Genomic DNA, 18,856 nt, shown 5'->3' with positions numbered 1-18,856 from the left:
CTGATATGTTGTACTGAGAAGGACACAACAACACTAATGTGTGTTGCCAAAAATGAATGAATTTGATCATGAGGCAACAGCAGACAAACTCAAATTAGGGGACAAATTTAGCCACAAAATAACTGGCTAGTACTTGTCAAAGGACATGAATGACACACACATACCTACACACACACAAACACTGAGGGATTAAGGAGACTTTACAACTAAATATATATAACATGTGACCTTTTATTGCATCCAGGATCAGAAAAAGGTTATTAAGGGACAAGTGGAAATTTTTGAATAAAATCTGTAGCAAGAAAATAGTATTATATCAGTGTTAATTTTCTGGTTTTGATGATTGCATGGTAGTTATTTAAAACGTTAATATTTTGAAGGCTACATAAAGAGTACGCAGGATTTCTTTATACTGTTTCTTTAACAGCTTAATTGAAGATATAATTCACCCATTTAAAATGTTCAAGTGTGTAGTTTTTTAAATATGCACAAATTTTTGCAACCATCATCACTATTTAATTTTAGAACATTTTTGTCATGTTCCCCCCAAACCCCTTATGCTTTAGCAGTAATTTCCATTTTCTCCCTCCCTCCACCCCCTGGAAACCACTAATCTACTGTATCTATGGATTTGCCTATTTTAGATATTGCCTATAAATGAAATAGTATTATATAGTGGTTCTCTCTGTGGGGTAGACAGAGGGGGGTTGGGATAGGGGAGAAGTTCACTGGGTAGATTCAATGATATTGGTACTATACTAGTTCTTAAGGTGGCTGGTGCATTTGTGAATGTATATTTATTATTATACTTCCTAACCTACAGATATGTTATAATACATTCTTTGGCGTATATATAATATATACAATAAAATTTTGAAGGAGGTAGACTGTGATTAGTGCTTTGCAGAGATTTAATTGACCATGTTGTGAGCATGTGGACTGCTTTGTATGACCGTGACTTTGAAGTCCCTCAGCATACTTCAGAGAATTATGAGGCATTGTGGTGGAGGCAAGGACACTGATCTACTCTCACAGAGAATTCTATCAGTTTTCCTCACTGGTAGACACTGATTACATTATCCAAAATAGCAGGTAATTAAAATAATCTTTTTCTACCTGGCTCTATATGCTCATTGGTGGGTAGCCAATTTACTTGCAAATTATGTTACAACTCCCTGATGGTGATGTTAAAATATGTCCGGTGTCAGAAGTCAAGCTGCCTGGAATTGAAGTTCTCCCTTTAACTTCCTAATCTGTAAAATTCTATCTCATAGACAACAAACCGTGTAAGGGCAGCCATCTTACCTTCTTGTTCACACTCTGTACCCAGGGCCTACCACTGTGCCTGGCACATAGTAGACACTCAACAAACGTTAATAATGAAAGAAGAATTGTCTTGGGAACAAAGGAAGTAATAAAAGGCTTCACAGAGAGTAGATGTTGCTTAGAACATTTTACTTCCCTTAATCTTCTCTTTTCCTACCATTCTTAAACTGTTTTTCCACTTCAGCTGTGGTTCACATTGTTCTCTTTGCATTAGAAGTACCTGGGAAGCTTTAAAAAATACTTAATTACGACCCCCTCCACCAAAGGTTCTGATTTAGTTGCCTAGTATAGCAACTAGCACATAGTAGTGTGCAGTAAACTTTGAAGAAAGGAAGGAGGGATGGAAGGAAGGAAAAGAGGGTGAAAAGGACAGAAAGAAAGAAGACAGATGATCTGTTCATTTACGTCGTAAGCTGTCTTTATAGTAAACTTATTTGAATTTTAGTAAGTGCAAATAATTCACCACTCCAGTTACTATTGATTATATTATGTATGTTATATTCCTTCCTCTTTTAAGCAGCATTTTTTTAAAAACAAAAACAAATACACTGATTGTAAGATGTATCCTGATTTTCAAAGTAATAAAATACAGTAGCAGGTGGGTAGATAGATACATAGATAGAGAGATAGATAGATAGAGAGATAGATAGATAGATAGATAGATAGATAGATAGATAGATAGATAGATAGATAGATAGATAGGGATAGGGCATCTCTAAAATCTAGGAAATGCAGCCCATACCCCATAAAAGCTATTGGTTTTGAATCCCGTGTTCTTTGTAGAAGTCCCCTGGTCCTTAGTACTTTCTGATAAAGAAGTTACGTTTTCTTATGAAGATTCTTGCTAAAGATTCTGAATATGTTTCCAACCTCCATTTCTCTGTTTGGTTGCAGCTCTTGCCTTCCTAAAAATATATGAGCTATATTTTCAAAGACTAAGAGTACACGAAAGAGAGAATGTGAGTGTGTGTGTGTGTGTGTGTGTGTGTGTGTGTGTGTGTGGTGTATTTCCTGTATGAAACCATTATTTCAAAAAAACAGGAGCTACAGCTCTAGAGGCCATTTGGATCCAAAGCAAAATGTTGCCCTTGGATTGAGGTTGCCCTTGTTGCTAAGTTGTCTGGAAGGCCACTGCAGTTTTAAGAGGTACCATCTCCAAAGGCTAATACCTCCCTCCATATGCTTTTGCTTTTAAAGGTTAAAATTGCCCTTGGGTAGGGCTTAGTTTGCTGTGTTTAAAAGTTCATCTAGTCAGGAAATTGTAAATATAAAGTTACATTTCCCTGTCACTTATCATTCTGCAGCTCATTAAGTTTCAACTAATTGCATCTTCAGAATTCAGGATCTTAATGTTTCTCAGCTTCACCACCAGACTGAAATCTTAACACCCAGGTCGTTAAGAGTTTTCTTTACTTATCCTAGGCTATCAAAAGAGCTTCGTTTAGAAATGGGCAATTCCTGGCTAATGGATGTGACTTAGAAGTTTGAGAGGTAAATATTTCTAGTAAATCTGAGTCATTTTAGCAGTCATTTTAATTGCTTGTGGCATTTTCCTTCATAACATCTTCTGATGGCAAAATGTCAATGGTAATAGTGCCAGGAAACTAGATTTGATAAATGTCTAGCATACCAATAAAAATTTAACACTTAAATGGGTCCGATTCTTCAACTGCTAAGTTGGACTCTGAGCTTTCATCGGACCGTGATGGGAAAAGTCTAGCTTTGTTGACTATAATCTGATATGATCACTTTTCTTTCAATCCCTTTGAAGACGGTAAAGAGAATGCCAGTACCATTCTGTGAAAAACTTCTGTGAGGAGGGAGTAGTTTTTAGGGAAGCGTAACAGAAGAGAGGGAAGCTAATCCTGGGACATGTGTTTTATGTAATCATACTATCAATAAGCAGTCATCACTTTGCAGGCAAATAAAAATAGTATGCATTTGAAAATCAGTTATACTGTCGAGTTCCTTGTGAATTACTTTTACCTATTTTAGTTATAATCCAAGTGCAAGAACAGCAGTAATTTTTTTTAATGAGGCATGCTTCTGCTGGGTTTCTTTGATTTTTGAGCATTTCAATGAATAAAGGGAAAAAAGCATACCCATAAATTATTAAACAGACTTTGATTTCACCCCAAATTGCCATGCTGTTTACACCTTTTCTTGTTTGTCCTTTAAACTGATGTTGGGATGAAATACTCCAATGAGAACCAGCATATATTTTTATTTACTCTTACTTATTTCTTTAAGCCATTTGATAATATATTCTGCTGTATGAATTGGTTTATTTCAAATTGCTTTGCTTGGTGATGATGTCATCATTTTGTCAGGGCTTTATTTTGTTGTTGTTTGAAGGTACCTCATGCTCAAAACGTTAGAAGGTACGTTTGTGATTTATGGCAACATAAAAGTAGAATTTAATCTGGAGCCACCCAAATACAGCAGAGTGAGGGTGTTACAAGAAGAAAGATATTAAGGGGTGATACCATTTGTTATGTAGATTCCAGGGACCTAAAAATCAACAAGCTAAGAAATGCACACTTAAATCCAGTTGCTATGAAATCCAGCTGGTATGAGACACAGGCAATTACATCAGTTGACTTTACTTTGAAAAGATAAATACGGAAAGCGTGAGAAGAGTATTGCTCTCTGGATACAATGAGGAATATCTCTTGTGCAATAAATGTCACCACGCTGCAGTAGCTTCTCAGTCTTTATTTCTTGTGTCTTAGTATAACAGAAGATGCAAAACGATGCCAACATGTTCTAAAAGGTTGGATCATTGGAAACCAGTGGTCTTCAAAGCAGCGTGTGCCAACCACCATCCCCTGGGGTGTGGGAGGAAAATAGTGTACATTAATATTTTATTTTTTAAAAAAAGGAAATTAAGAAATAAGCTTTACTCATGTTTAATGGATAGATTGGCACTAGGGCGCTTATTTGCTCTCTATGATAGTCACATCAGATGTGATAGAGCCAGGGTTTGGGTTTGGGTTTGGGTTTGGGTTTTCCTAATCATAGTCATCATCACCATCATCATTTAAGTCTGTTTGCCACAGGATCTGCCTCCAGGCCCAGGGCTCTTTGCACTGCACTTTCCTCTGCTTCCATCTGAATGGATGACTTAATTCAGTGGCTTTTGGCCCTGGCCTTGTAGTCCAGTAAGGAGAGCAGCATTCACATACTTCCCACTGCCTAAGGAAGCCACATTCACAACCTCTCGGGCCCTTCCTAGGGGCTTTTTCCCACTGGATTTGCCTGGCCTGCACTGTAGAAGTCATCCGACCCCACCCCCGCTCCCCCCCAATGGGGCAGCCTGTGCTATCTACTTGCTCGTTATGAGCAGCTCCCGAGTGTTGTCACCGGGTAACAGCACCTGGCACAGTGTCCTTGTGCCGAATGGCATGTGACTAAATGAAAGCCAGAAGAACCTTCAACCAAGCTTTGGAAAGAATCGCTCTGGGCAGGAGCCCTTGACCGCCTCTGTCTTGATTTTCTTCACCTGGTGCTCCTTTCACTCTGCATCTTCAAGTCTGTTTCTTCAGCCTCCTGACAGTCCCCCTATTTGTTACAGGGATGTGTACAATCCTTTTGAGACCATTTGATGTTCTCTAGGAAGAAAAGGGAAAGGGATGCTTTCCTTACCAAATAAGGGGGAGTTGTGTTTGGGGGAGGAAAAAACCACCAAAAAAACCCTAATTGCAAAGTAATGAGGGGACCTTGGTGAATATCACTATTGAGAGTGTGGGGCAGAGAATCTTGCAACCTGACTGATACCAGGTTTTCCCATGTAGATGAAAACATAAAGAGCCAGAGCACCACTTAGACTTTTCAAAAACATTTTTGGTAAAGAAAAGTAAGCTGTACAACCAGCCACTTGCCTTCTTTCGTGAGATCAGCCTGGCTGGAAACTTTTCACTGACTTTGCTACTCTCCTGGAGATTGATAACAGGTAGGAATTAGACTTGTAGAAGTGACCCCTCTGGCTCTTTGGATGAGGGCCTACTTACTGACACTCTAGTCCTCTCCTAAGAGAAAGGCAAAGTAATCTTCATCCACAGAGAACTAGAATTTTCTCAAGCTGGAAGGCAAGTTTGTTATGGGAGAAGTGGGTCGACTTGTCTCAAAGGCCAGCCCGAATCCAAAGTGAGCTGCACCTTGCTGCTTGCTGAGTACTCTGCGGCCTCTCTAAGGCCTCCCTTCCCACTGTTTATATTCCTTTGGGAGCTTCCAGGTGCCTCTAAATTAATGCTTTTTCCAGGTGGTTTAGCATTCCTCCTGCAACAAGACCACTCTGCTCTCAGCTGGCCCTCAGGATAACTTCAGCAGGGAGGTCATTCCCTGTCCTGCCTGGGCACAACAGGTAGTAGGGCAGCAGTGACACTGTTTAGTGGCAGGGGCTTAGCTTTCAGGTTTTGTTCACCCTCAAAGTCCTTGGTGAATCCATTCAATTTTATGGCGATAAATATTGTTTTTTTGAACTTGAGTGATGTTGATAAAGTGGGGGAACGGGGAGGTGGCAGGGGGACTTGATGGCAAGGGGTTTTCCTGTAGCTCCTGCCTATTTCTGCTGTAATGATTGAGACTGTAGGAGCATCTTACACTCCTCCGTAGGAAAGTCTTTCTGATTTGCTTAATCCAGCTTCATGAACTGCAGATCACTCCTCTAAGAGTGGCTGTCCTTGGAAGTTACTGCTGTCATTTGGCAGCTGTTGACAAAGGGACCAATTTTCTCTGCAGGATATACCAAATCCAAGGTATATGGCTGCTGTCCAATAGAAATGCAAGTCACATATAGAATTTTAAATTTTCTAGAAGGCACATTAAAAATATCAAAAGAAACGGGTGAAATTAATTTAATATCATGTTTTCTTTAACCCAGTATATCCAATATGTTATCATACCAGCATTTAATCAATATTAAAAAATTATTGAGAGATTATACATTCTTTTCTTTGTGTTAAGTCTTCACAATTCAGTGTGTGTCTTAGAGCACATCTCAGTTTGGACTAGCTACATTTCAAGTGCTCACTGGCCACTTGTGGCCAGTGGCTACTCTATTGATGAGTGTGAGTCAATTCCTATAGACTTAAACATTATAAATTATAGCAATTCTTGTTTGCTTTTTGGGGCTGTCTCTTGTTGGTTTGGTTTATGTGCCAATGTGTACTGGTTAATTAAGTACATTTAATAATGTGGAAAGATAAAGAAATTAGTTCCTCAGCCCACCTTTTAGTAGAGTGATAACATTGGCAAGCATGGGGCAGTGTTTGGAGAGGACCCTTGGCATGACCTTGAAGCTGACATTCTGACAACCAGGGAGGACACTCCTCTCTGGAGAGACTTGTCTGGGGGAGAGGCGGGCCTGCTCCTGGAGCACTTTGAGTTCATTAAATCCAGTTACTGAGGATGGACAATAGGTGAGAGGTGATGGTTAGAGGTGAGGGGATCAGAAAAGGGCTATGAGAACAGACCCTGAAACAAGAAGCAGAGCAAAGGACCCCCTAGAGTGGGCCCCCAGGACTCTTCTGTTCAAATGGGAGGAAAATATTATTCTGGGTCATTATTAAAAGTCATGTTAATTATGCTGTTCTAGGTAGTTAAAATTTTTTCAAAGGGTTGGCGTGATGGCTCACTGGATTATTTTCAAGTTGGCTTTGCTTCTTGTTCCATTCTAAAAGCAACTAAATTATTTAGCGTTAAGTTGCAAGAAAGCAGGAATAATTTTCCTTGGCAGAAAGACATTATTTGTGTAATCACTGGACACTCACTCAAACTCCCTGCCCCACTCTCATTTTTCTTTACTCATCTTGGCAAAACCAGCTGGTAGGGGAATGGCACGAACATGGGGGTGTTTATTCTAAGTCCGTTTTCTCTCTTTCTTTGTCTTCCTTAAACTTGGAAGCAAAATATGCCTCATTTGAAGAACGACTTGGTTGCAGAAGTGACTACCGTTTCATTCAATGCTGGCATTATTTTTCTGCCACAGTCTCCTCCAGGCAGGCCGTGGGGGCTCAGGCTTCCTGAGTGTTATAGCCCTATATCCCTGCAAAGTCACCAGGAAGTAGGGCCAAAAGTGCGAGCGATGGGCAACTGGGGCCCAGGCGCTGTCCCTGGAAGAATAACAACTTTGCCTCCAGTGGGGAAAATTGCTAAACGTTATACTATATAGCTGAAATTGTTTTTCTTTTGCAGCTGAGCTTTTGAGAAACCCTTGAGAATTGCCCTGGGTTAGGTTGGATATTAATGAAATTAATTCTCTTCTATTTGTGAGAAAGTTACTGGTGGGTCATGCTAATTGCTCCAGGCAGAAAGAACTCCTGGCTATGTTGGAGTTTGTAATAGAAGAATGATAGGTAAGGCAGCCAGAAGAGGAAGTGTGGAGGGCTGCTTTGTAGGAGTTTCATTGATTTAGCATCTGTAGGGAAGGCTTCTTTTTTAAAAAAAATTTTTTTTTTGATTAGCGAACAGGAGAACATTCAAAACTAAGACAGATAGCAGCCAACTGGGAATGCTGTGCAGCCTGGAATAGCTTAGGCTGTTTCCCCAAACAGGAAACCACAAAATGTTAGAGATTAAGGTCACTGGATCATTGGGAAAAGAGCATAACTTTGTCTGCAAAGTATTATGATGGATTGTAAATGGGCCAAAATATAAGCATAAATCTTTCGTCTAAAAACGCAACAACAAAAATCCAGCCTTCTCACAAAAGCTCAGTTTGCTTTCCTGTTGTGCTGAGAGACCAAAGCCTCCTTCTGCGGCATCTCTGTAATTTTCCTACTAAGTAGGGGAGTTATCGGGGATTTAAAGAGAAATGCTTTGTGTTCTCTGTCAGCAACATGTGTGTTTCGGTTTGGATTTTTTAAAAAGTAAAGTTTAGACCAGAAAGTGGGCCTCATGTGATTTATTTTCAGTCTTATGCTTTAATACAGGCAACAATGAAAATATAACAAAATGCACATTTATATACATTTTTGCCCCAAACCCCTTCTTTCAAGTTTTCGCAGGCACCATCAAAAACACAGTTGTCTCTTTTCCCCTTTGAGTATCATCCCTTGCCCCCTGAACTTACTTGAAGTCAAAATCTGAGTTTAGAGGGTGTGGGATCTTCTTAGTTGAGTTGGCAGGTAAACTGGCGTGCAGCTATCTTTAGCTGACACAATTGGTTGCTTTATATCTGCCTGGAAAATATTTATCCTTCAGAAGCTTATACTGTGTAAAATAAGGGTTAATCATCATCTGATTCTGTTCACTAGGTCTTTCCTAGAGGGAAGTTTTCTTGCTGAGAGGGTGAAATCCATGAAAAAACTACTGATTTATGTACATCCAGAACCTGAAAAGTTTATGGTTTTAAATGTTAAAATGATTTAAATTTTAGAAAGATTTAAGTGAAATTGACTTTAAAATAAAGTCCTCTTTTTAAGGAAAACTTAGAGAACGAAAGAGTAAACTTGCTTTTCCTCTTTTGATTATTCACTATATTGAAAAGTTAAAAAATATCTGGAGTATAGGGACGACAGGGTCACATCTTTTCACGTCTGTTCTCTTGGTGCCCAATCCTCAGGCTCACCACAAAGATTTACTGTTGAATAAACAGAAATTTCACATGAGCAGATTAAACAAACAAACAAACACATTCCATGTATAAGTGAACACGAACTCTTTTCTCCAGCTCAGACAAAAGGCCACTTCCTTTCCATTTCAGGTGGAAGTGAAACTTAGCTGAAGAAAATGAAATGAATGAGTAGAGTTGGATTGAGACCTGTTGATTTTTCTTTTCTACCCATGACAGAGACATGGATACAGAGGAATATGTTTCTCTTCTAAGAAGAACGACAGCATAAGCATTGAATAAATGACAGCTGCCCTTGCACCTCTGTTGGGGGTGAGGGAAGGACACTCAGGAAAGGGTAGGACTGTGTCTTAGGGAGATAACTATTGCACAGCCTGCACTCATTGTGGCCGAGTGGAAGTATAGGCCTGGCGTGGTCAGATCTCTGAGTATTTAAATGACAGCATCTAATTGCAAAAACAATAACAGCACCATGTGGACCTAGATGAATATATCTGCAAGCTAAATGCAGCCAATTGAAAACGTTTGCACACCACTATAGAAATTTATTTTTCAGATTATTCTTAATTAAGAGTAACAAAAACAATAATAAAACCTTGCTCTTCAGCTTATAGGATATTTTTATAACTAGTATCCCATGGGGTCCTCCCAAGAACTCTAGGATGTAGATATTCCACTTCACAGAGGAGAAAATTAAGGCTCAGAGTGAGTAGATGACAGTTCCAAGGCACTCAGTAGCACAGGCCTTGGGAGGCTGAGCCAGGGCTGGAGCTCAAGACTCCTGTCTGCAAGTGTCATATGACTTTTATAAGCCCCTGCCATTTGTTTTATGAAATTGATGACCTAGTGCAGTTACGTTAGAACTCTTGCCATCCTAAGAGTTATTCTGACTCTTACCTCCTAAATCACAATTGAAATCCACAGGTAACATCTCATTTGGAAATTGTGGAGCTATTTGAATAGCTATGTTGAATTATTCAAATGCAATAATAGTAATAGCTAGTGTTAACTGAACACTTACTGTGTGCCTGGGACACAAAGAGCTTACATGCATTATATTATGTAATTCTCCCATTGACCCTCTCTCATATATGTTTCTCTTCTATCCATTTTACAGATGAGGAAACTGACCTCTAGACAGGCTATGTAACTTAATCAAGATAATCCTGCTAGTAAGTGGCAGAGCTAGGTTCAAACCCAGCTACAGAGCCTGTGCTCTTAACTATAAACATGTATCCTTCATTCCAAAGAGTCATACCTACATTTAAGTTTGCTCCTTGCATGTGTAATTACAAAGAATAAACCACCTGTTCAGTGTATTCTCTGGGCGGGGGGCAGTGGGGGGAGCGGAATACACTGCGCAGTGTGGAAGAGGGGTTAGAAGCACACACTTTGGACTCAGGCAGATCTGAGCTTGAATCTCTGTTACCAGCTGGCTCACCTCCCTGCATCTCTGTCCCTTTGTTCCTAAAATGGCATAAATAACACTTGCCTTCTGGGGGTGTTGTGAAATCATGGATGTAAAATGCTTAGCAGAGTGCCTGCAACATAATAAGAACAATGAGAGAGTTCTGCTATTCCAAAATGTCCTTTTAAAAGCTATACTCTTAACCATACTTTTCTAGCATTTAGGTATGGGGAAATTTCTTGGGATGCTTCAAAATTACAAGTTCCTTTTAAAGGGTAATTTATAGACTTATGGCTCTGAGTACTAAGAAAAGACTGCTGAGACACCATGCCCAATATGTGTAAAATTAGTCATGAAAGGCATGTTATTTCATGCATTTGAGTACGTAGAGTTCAGGTTTACCCTGGCTGCATTCCCTCCTACTGTCGGCCTTTGTCTAAAAGAGTGAGATTGACAACCAAGTATTTGACACAGAAAGACCATCTGCATATTTTGAAGGTTTATTCTAGAAGAAGTTCTTTGTTGAGTCAGTCTTCCAAGTCATTATCACATTATCAACCTACTTGAAAAGGAGGAGGACTATATTTACCTAACTCCCCCAATTTGTATCCAGTGCTGTGCTTAGAACCCTGTTCATATTTCCTCGTTAATTCTCACTACAGTGAGATGTAGGTCTTGCATCTACATGTCCAGGAAAGGCAACCACAACTCATGGAGGTTAAACCACGTGTCCAAGAATTCCCAGTTACTGCATGCTGGGGCATGTGAGGCACTGGTCCAATGGTGTATGAGTTTGGATTTCATGCTTTTAGCAACAGCAGCAACTGTGGTTACTTGAAGCATGAAAAGAACTGGTCAGAAGACAGGATAGGTCACAGAATTCATGGACAAACTGAAGAACTAGAGTGAGGAAAGATAGGGACCAGGGAAAACTCTGGGGATCCAGGTAGCAAAACTAATGGGCAGACTCATTGGGGAACCCTGTGTCATTCTGTCCACAATCCAAATTCTAGGGAGAGAGCATTTGAGTGCCCTAGCTTAGGTCACATGCTCACCCCTTGCATAGAGGAGGAAGAACACTGATCGCCAGCCTCCACTAGGGCTGTATCCATTGAGGGAATGGGAATACAGTTACCAGGGGAAGGGGGAGTGGACCTGGGCCAAACAAAACGGCAATCACTCTACAGCGTTACAGAAAGCCTTTAAAGAGCGCAATTGCCTACACTCTACAAGTGTCCATACGTCTTATGGGGTGTCAGGCACTGTGCAAGGGCTGCAGTGGAGTGAGGGCTAAGAGAGCTCTGTTCTTCAGGAGCTGATGCTGTTCCCCAGCTGCTCAGTCAGGGCCAGTCCCTCTAACAGAAGTGAGGCATCTCTTGCCGGCTGAGTAATGTCCTTGCACACATCCTGGTCCATAGAGCCAAAGTGAGGAATGAGGGATGTCTCCAGAGTTGGACAAACAGATGAGATTGTTTCTGAACGGGGCATGTGAACTATGTCTCCTTCTCCACCAACTCTCTGTTTCCTAAGGCTTGGAGTAGCACTTAAACATGTAGCTGTGGAGAGTCAGTAAATGCTTGTTGTTTGCAGGAATTTAGCTCCTTTCTTAAGGCGTTTTTTTTGTTTGTGTTTTGATTTTCTTTCTTTCTTTATTTTTTTTTTAACATCTTTATTGGAGTATAATTGCTTTACAATGGTGTGTTAGTTTCTGCTTTATAACAAAATGAATCAGTTATACATATACATATATCCCCATATCTCTTCCCTCTTGCGTCTCCCTCTCTCCCACCCTCCCTATCCCACCCCTCTAGGTGGTCACAAAGCACCAAGCTGATCTCCCTGTGCTATGCGGTTGCTTCCCACTAGCTATCTATTTTACATTTAGTAGTGTATATGTGTGCATGCCACTCTCTCACTTTGTCACAGCTTACCCTTCCCCCTCCCCATATCCATTCTCTAGTAGGTCTGTGTCTTTATTCCCGTCTTGCCACTAGGTTCTTCATGACCTTTTTTTTTTTTTTCCTTAGATTCCATATATATGTGTTAACATACTGTATTTGTTTTTCTCTTTCTGACTTACTTCACTCTGTATGACTCTAACTCCATCCACCTCACTACAAATAACTCAATTTCGTTTCTTTTTATGGCTGAGTAATATTCCATTGTATATATGTACCACATCTTCTTTATCCATTCATCTGAGGATGGACACTTAGGTTGCTTCCATGTCCTGGCTATTGTAAATAGAGCTGCAATGAACATTTTGGTACATGACTCTTTTTGAATTATGGTTTTCTCAGGGTATATGCCCAGTAGTGGGATTGCTGGGTCGTATGGTAGTTCTATTTTTAATTTTTTAAGGAACCTCGTGTGGGATCTAGGATGCATTCTGACACCTCCCTGTGTCACGATTTCCTTTACAGTAAAGTGGAGGCGGGCCTTGTAATACTTCTCATCCCCACTCTGTGAAGCTGGATGTGAATAAAGCCATGTGTACATGAAAACACTTTGAAAAGTAAAGAACATTAAAAAAAATGATTTTCTCATCTCTTCCTTTTGAAAAAAAAAAAGAGAGAGAGAGATGCTCGTAATCCAAATCACCTAGTGCCATCTCTTGTAAATGCTTGAATTCTGGAATGAGTTTTTAAGATCATCTGTGATTGAACTAAAGTTATGCTGTTTACCTAGTTGTCATGAAAAAAAACTGAGAGCTGGTAATACTTGAGTTAGCACAAATTATTCCCGAATAAAGACCCATCTTTTGCCAAATTGAGGTGTCCAACCTCTTAGTGTTATTGTTCTTTTTATTATTTTTTCGTTATGGAAGCATCCCAACATACCCAAAAAACTTAGAAAATAGCCAAGTTAAAACAAATCGCCCATATTTTGACTACCTTAACTGCTAGTATTTTGATGTATTCTTTTCCCAAGTTTGAAGCATCCTTTTAAAATATAGGAATTATAGAGCATGAACAGTGGGATCATAGTTTTTCATTGATTTTTTTAATAAGTATTTTTCCATGTCTTCGCATCACCATCAGTTTCAACAAACTAACCAGTCAGACCTCTAAGTAGTAAAAGAAAAGAAAATTCTCTAAAAGGAGTGCCTCTGCTCTTTAACTGAGGCCTCACAGCTGACCAGAAAGGAAAGTGAGGACACTGGTTGTTCAGGGGTGCTGCCTGGTGTGTCCCTGGAAACCTACTCCAACCAGCGCTTTCCCTGCCCTTCGTTTTGTTAGAGTCACTCCTGACAAGGGAAGCGTAGCTAAAAGCTGCATTCCCTTCTGTCTCCACCTCTCTGTCTTTACACCCTGTTGCTTAAAATACCAGCAAGCCTCAGGGGAAGGTTTGCCCCAGACTGTCCCAGTTTTAGCCTGCAAGCCCTGTATCCTGGGAAACTCCTCCGTCCAGGGCAAACCGGGACAGATCACCCCACCAGGAAGAAGTGGGCAAATGTGTGCAGATCCTTCGTAAGTGGCCAACCCTTTGCGGTTTAAGCCTTGTCCTGGAACTTCTCTGTTTCTCAGGATGTGGGTGGCCAACACGTGCCCTCCGGCTTCGGGACCACCCAGCCCTGTGCTACACCCACCTGGCTTCTCAGCTCACTGTCACCGGATCCTGGGATATCTCACCCACTCACCCAGCCCTGGAGGCACCCAACTGGGATATTCCTGTGGGGGCTGAAGAGAGTGAATGTGACATTTAGATAAAAATAGAAGCTCTGGAATTCTTATATTTAAGGCAGCCTTAAATGCCAGCTCTGAAATCACTTCGCTTGATCATTAATCTGATTTCTTTTTTTGTTGCATTTGACTTATGTGCCCTTTAGTAGTTAAAATTGTTTTCCTTGCTTTGCAAAGGAAGGATTTCCATTTGCCCCCAAAAGTAGGCTTTCTGCACATCACATGCGCAAAATTATGCAGTCCAGCCCTTCGCTGCCTCAGTCTGGAGTGTTAGTATTCTTGTTTATGATGTCTTGAAAAACAAGGGAAATGGCTCAGGCAGGGACGGGCTTCATTTCAATTCATTTCAACAAACGTGTACCCTAATGCTGTACATATCAGCCTGTTTTTGCTGTAACCTGTGGATTTTGCTATCATCCCTCAAAGATGAAAATTCAAATCAATTTCAAAATATCCTGATGATAGTAAGGTAACAATATCCTGATGACACTCAGAAAGATGCAAGCTTCATAGAGTAGCCACGAAGAAGAAAGATGGCTACGTACACTTGTGTGTGTGCTAGTTAATCAGCATCTTTTCACTGAATTCTAGAAGAATTACTTTATAGATGATTATCTTCGTTAATCAGCTATAATCAGGCCTTCCTAGAATGGTGAAGTATTTAAGCCTTGTTTCCTGGTACAGATCATGTGTAATTGTTTCCATACTGTTGGCAAAACAGCTGTAGGAGTTTTGCATGGGCCATAAGTACTCAAGGTCTTTGAGGCAATTTCTTTGTATAAACAATGCAAATTTTTATTGCTATAGTTGAGTTTTTTAAAGAGGCTTTAAATCCATCAGGATTTTCTGTAAGGGGGGGTTCTTCATAGGAGAGTGGAGGTGGTGATGATGACTGAGTAACATGAAAGACCCTGTGTTCCTATAGGTGAGGCCCAGGGCTCTTTCATCTTAGGCTGAATCCTGGCCCACTGCTGCTTGAGGATTTGGAGTGTGTAAAAGTCCTGGGCTTTTTAATTATGTATAAGCCTTTTAAGAAGCCTGTACCAGGGGGGCAGTGATGGAAACATGCAGTGAAACATTTTATATCCAGTTTGAGGATTCAACCGAAGGTCTTCACTTGAGTCAAACCAGAGCTTCCAAATAGATCAAAGGTAGCATGGAGTTGAAGAAAATCTCTTTGTTGGTGGTGGAGTGACAATACCTTATGAGAATCAACAAGTGTAAAACACAGCCTAAGGGGAGTAGAAAACAAAGGGGAAAATTACTCAGATTTCCACCACCAAAATTAATCAACTCTATTCCTTTTTTTTAAAGTTTCATTCCATATATGTGAATAAGTATGTCAATTTTATATGTCATAATTGGGATATATATTTGGCATTCAGCTTTCATACTTAACATTCTGTGATAAGGATTTTCCACATTGCTTCGTGGTTTTAGTCCAACAGTTTATTTACTTATTTATTTTTACCAGGAAAAAAATTTTTTTTTATTTACAGAGAATAAATGAACCACAACTCTTTTGTGAGAAAGCTGATGATGAACAAGTTTTTTTTAAATCAGAATTCTTCTTCTGGCATTATCGTCCACTGAGTTTGCACTTACACTATAAACAGATATAAGATGGACATAGTATTTGAGGCAATAATTTTCAGACTTTATCAACAGGCAGTAAAGAGCACAGATCCAAAGAACAGGGAAATAAAGGCAGTGAGCCCCATAATGTGCACTTCTGGAATGAAAAATGGGATGAGGAACACAAGCTTAAGATAGCCATCTCCCTGAGTTCAGGAGAAAGAGGCTGGACTTAAGGAGAATGAGGTGACAACTTTGTAGTCCAACAGTTTAAATGGCTTTGCAGTATCCCATAGAATTTCTGTACCGTGGTTATTTAACCACTCACTAATATGGAACTTTTAGACTGTGTTCAAATTTGTCATTATAAAGTTTCAGTGAATATTGTTAAATAATTTTTTTTTTTATTTCTTTGGGCTTATTTTCATAGAGTTTATTCCACAAACTGGGATTAGTGGGACAAAGTGTCAACATGATAAAGTCTTTGCATTAAAAAGTGACGGTTGCTTTCCTGAAGAGTAATGCCATTCACACTGTCCCCAGTAGCTTCGCAACTTCAGCAGCATTGCATATTATCTGAATATCTTGAAAGCTGTTTGGGAAGAAAAGACAAGAGTTGCCTCAGAGTTTCTCGTACGGTACCCATCAACTTGGCTAAAAAAAAAATGTATCATAGGCATTTTGAAGGACATTCCTCATTTTTGACAAGTGGCTATCATATTTAAGAAAGGACGTCTTTGGAAGTGGCATAGCAGACATGGTTGCCTCCAACAAATAACAAATTTGAGGCACCTGCATCTATCTGTCTGCCTCAAAAAATTATAGTTGTCGCTGAAATGTAGGAGGGAAAAGCACATGGATTAGCAGCAGCCACGAGGGAATGCCCAGCTTGCCAGCTGCTGCAGGGCCTGAAAAGTGAAGATAATCAAATGCAGGCTTCGTGACAATCCTAGTGTGTACCATTCCTTAGTTCCACCGAACTGTAACCACAGTCTTCTTCCTTAACATAGCCATACATCCAAGTAAAACCTATATTGCTGGGTAATACAGCACAAATGCTTTTGCAACAAGAGAGATGTATGCAGATTCCTATGAAGAATCAAACTTTCGGAAGAATGCAGTGGTTGAGACAAGGCTTGAGTTTATTTCAGGTTGTTGGTATATGTAGCCAACTGGAAGAAAGTGACCCTACTGAGTTCCTGGGTTGGCGTCTCTGAGCAGCGCCCCAGAGCCACTAACATTCCCTTTTCTCTCTTGTGTGCACTATCTGTACCTAGATACATTGACTGGCTTCCCCTGCTGAATCCTGCATTTGCCCACGGCTCAATTTCGTTTCAGGTTCTAATCTACAATGGCCAACTGGACATCATCGTGGCCGCTCCCCTGACAGAGCGCTCCTTGATGGCCATGAACTGGAAAGGATCCCAGGATTATAAGAAGGCAGAAAGAAAAGTTTGGAAGGTCCTTAAATCTGATCCTGAAGTGGCTGGTTATGTACGGCAAGTGGATAGCTTCTATCAGGTATGAAAATGCTTCCCGGCACGCAGGTGTAAGAATGGGATGATGAGATTGAAATGAAAGCCCGAATACCCATAAGACATGGTCAGCCTTAAGCAAAGTCATACAACTACCAAAAGGTGTCTTCTGTTGCCTTCCTTTCCACAGGGAAGGGTGGTCTGAGTTCATATTAAAGTACAAATACTCAATGTTTAAGACAAAAGTTGACAGACACAAGTGTAGGTATGATTTAAGAGATAAGGTGACAAAAAGATTTAAAAAAGATAATACTCAACCCCAAAAGGTGAATCATTAATGAGAGAATTAGTCTATTTTGGGAACAAAAGAGAGCATGAACAAATTACATGAGGAAGGTTCAATGTAATCTCCTCTGGCAAACCTATGATCACATTCACGTACTACACATGGAGCCCGAGGACAAAATCTATCTGATGCCCTAGTGTGACCTCTCCTTTAGGGGTCAGATGTTACTCTGGCCAAGCCTGTCCACTGCTCCTCCAGTTTGCAGGTCTCAGCTCCTGGAAGATGAATAGGTCTTCCTTAAATGTTTACACGATGATTACACTGTTTACCTCCAGGAAGTTTCTGGAGAAATTAAGAAAGCCCCTTAGTTTTGCTTAGTTAGTCTCAAGAGGAGAAATTTATTCTTCTAGACTTGATTTTATTCCCCAATTTTTTATGTGAGGCAACACGGGGACCTCAATTCTGTACCTCCAAGTATTTGGAAGAATAGCTTTCTAATGCTTGAGTTTTCCTTTAGGCAAATCCATGCTCCAAACAGAAATTAATCATAGGAATACTACTTTAAAAGTACTTTGCTTTGGGATTGTAAATGAGAGATCACAAAGTATTTTATCAGGGGTCACTGGGTTATCACCTGAATTACTCATTTATGTTTAAAAAAATGATAGATCCAGCAGAAATTACGGGTATTCTAATGTGAAAAGGTACCCTTCCTACCCTACCCCGGTCATTCTAACCATTAAATAACATGAAATTTAACAGAAATTTAAATATTACACAAAATGTTAACTACCTTGGACAACGGAAACAGTTGAGAGACATATTTCTGGGCTCAAGTGAAGGTAAACTTGGAAAAGTTATAACATTACAGTTTCTAAATCGAGATAAATTATACCAAAGAATTAACTACTGGTGGAATGGCAAACTAAATGACTCGGAGCAGGAACAGTTCTGGCAGTATATATATGAAGTCTGAAAATGGGACAGGGAAGGACAGAAAGAAGTGTCTGTTACATGCAGAGAGATCTCAAGAGAGGATGGAAAGTGCCTTGTCAGCCCCATCTGCTTTTGTAAATTTGAGCGATCTTGAATCTGGTATTGAGTTGGGGACCACAATAAATAGTTAACTCTGAAGACAAATTCCAAAATATTGAAATTCCTGGACAAGTGGAGGCTCTTGAGTGCAGAAAATAATCTGGACTTAATTTTGTTGTTTGTCTCTTTTTAAGTAACACAAGTTATATAGCAATTCAAATATTTTTTAAAAAGAGAAAAAGAAAAAAATTAAACAATTTCAACATCTGAAATTACATTTTAATTGATTCATATGTGCACAGGTACAGGTTTTTGCATAATTTTAACAGTGTAATATAAGGTTGATTCTACTTTGTTACTTAAAACAAAAGTTACTGAGTTATAACATAATACGGAAAAGTGAACAAGTCACAAATATACAGGTAAATGAATTTTCACAAAGTGAACATACCCCTGTAACTGTTACCTAAATAAAGAAATAGAATAGAACCAGTG

At 39.8% G+C, this 18,856-nt stretch overlaps 1 protein-coding gene across 3 annotated transcripts in view; it reads left to right on the top strand.

The window, feature by feature from the left end:
* CPVL (carboxypeptidase vitellogenic like) overlaps positions 1-18,856 on the top strand; it is a 111,670-nt gene that overhangs the window by 68,397 nt on the left and 24,417 nt on the right. For all 3 annotated transcript variants that reach the window (XM_068549223.1, XM_068549222.1, XM_068549221.1), the window contains one exon: positions 16,904-17,086. In XM_068549223.1, the coding sequence (XP_068405324.1) occupies positions 16,904-17,086 (183 nt within the window). The remainder of the gene's footprint in view (positions 1-16,903; positions 17,087-18,856) is intronic.

The sequence above is a fragment of the Eschrichtius robustus genome, chromosome 8, assembly GCF_028021215.1.
Source record: "Eschrichtius robustus isolate mEscRob2 chromosome 8, mEscRob2.pri, whole genome shotgun sequence".
Taxonomy (NCBI): Eukaryota; Metazoa; Chordata; class Mammalia; order Artiodactyla; family Eschrichtiidae; genus Eschrichtius; species Eschrichtius robustus.
Note: the sequence above shows the minus strand (reverse complement) of the source record. Positions and strands in the feature narration are given on the sequence as shown.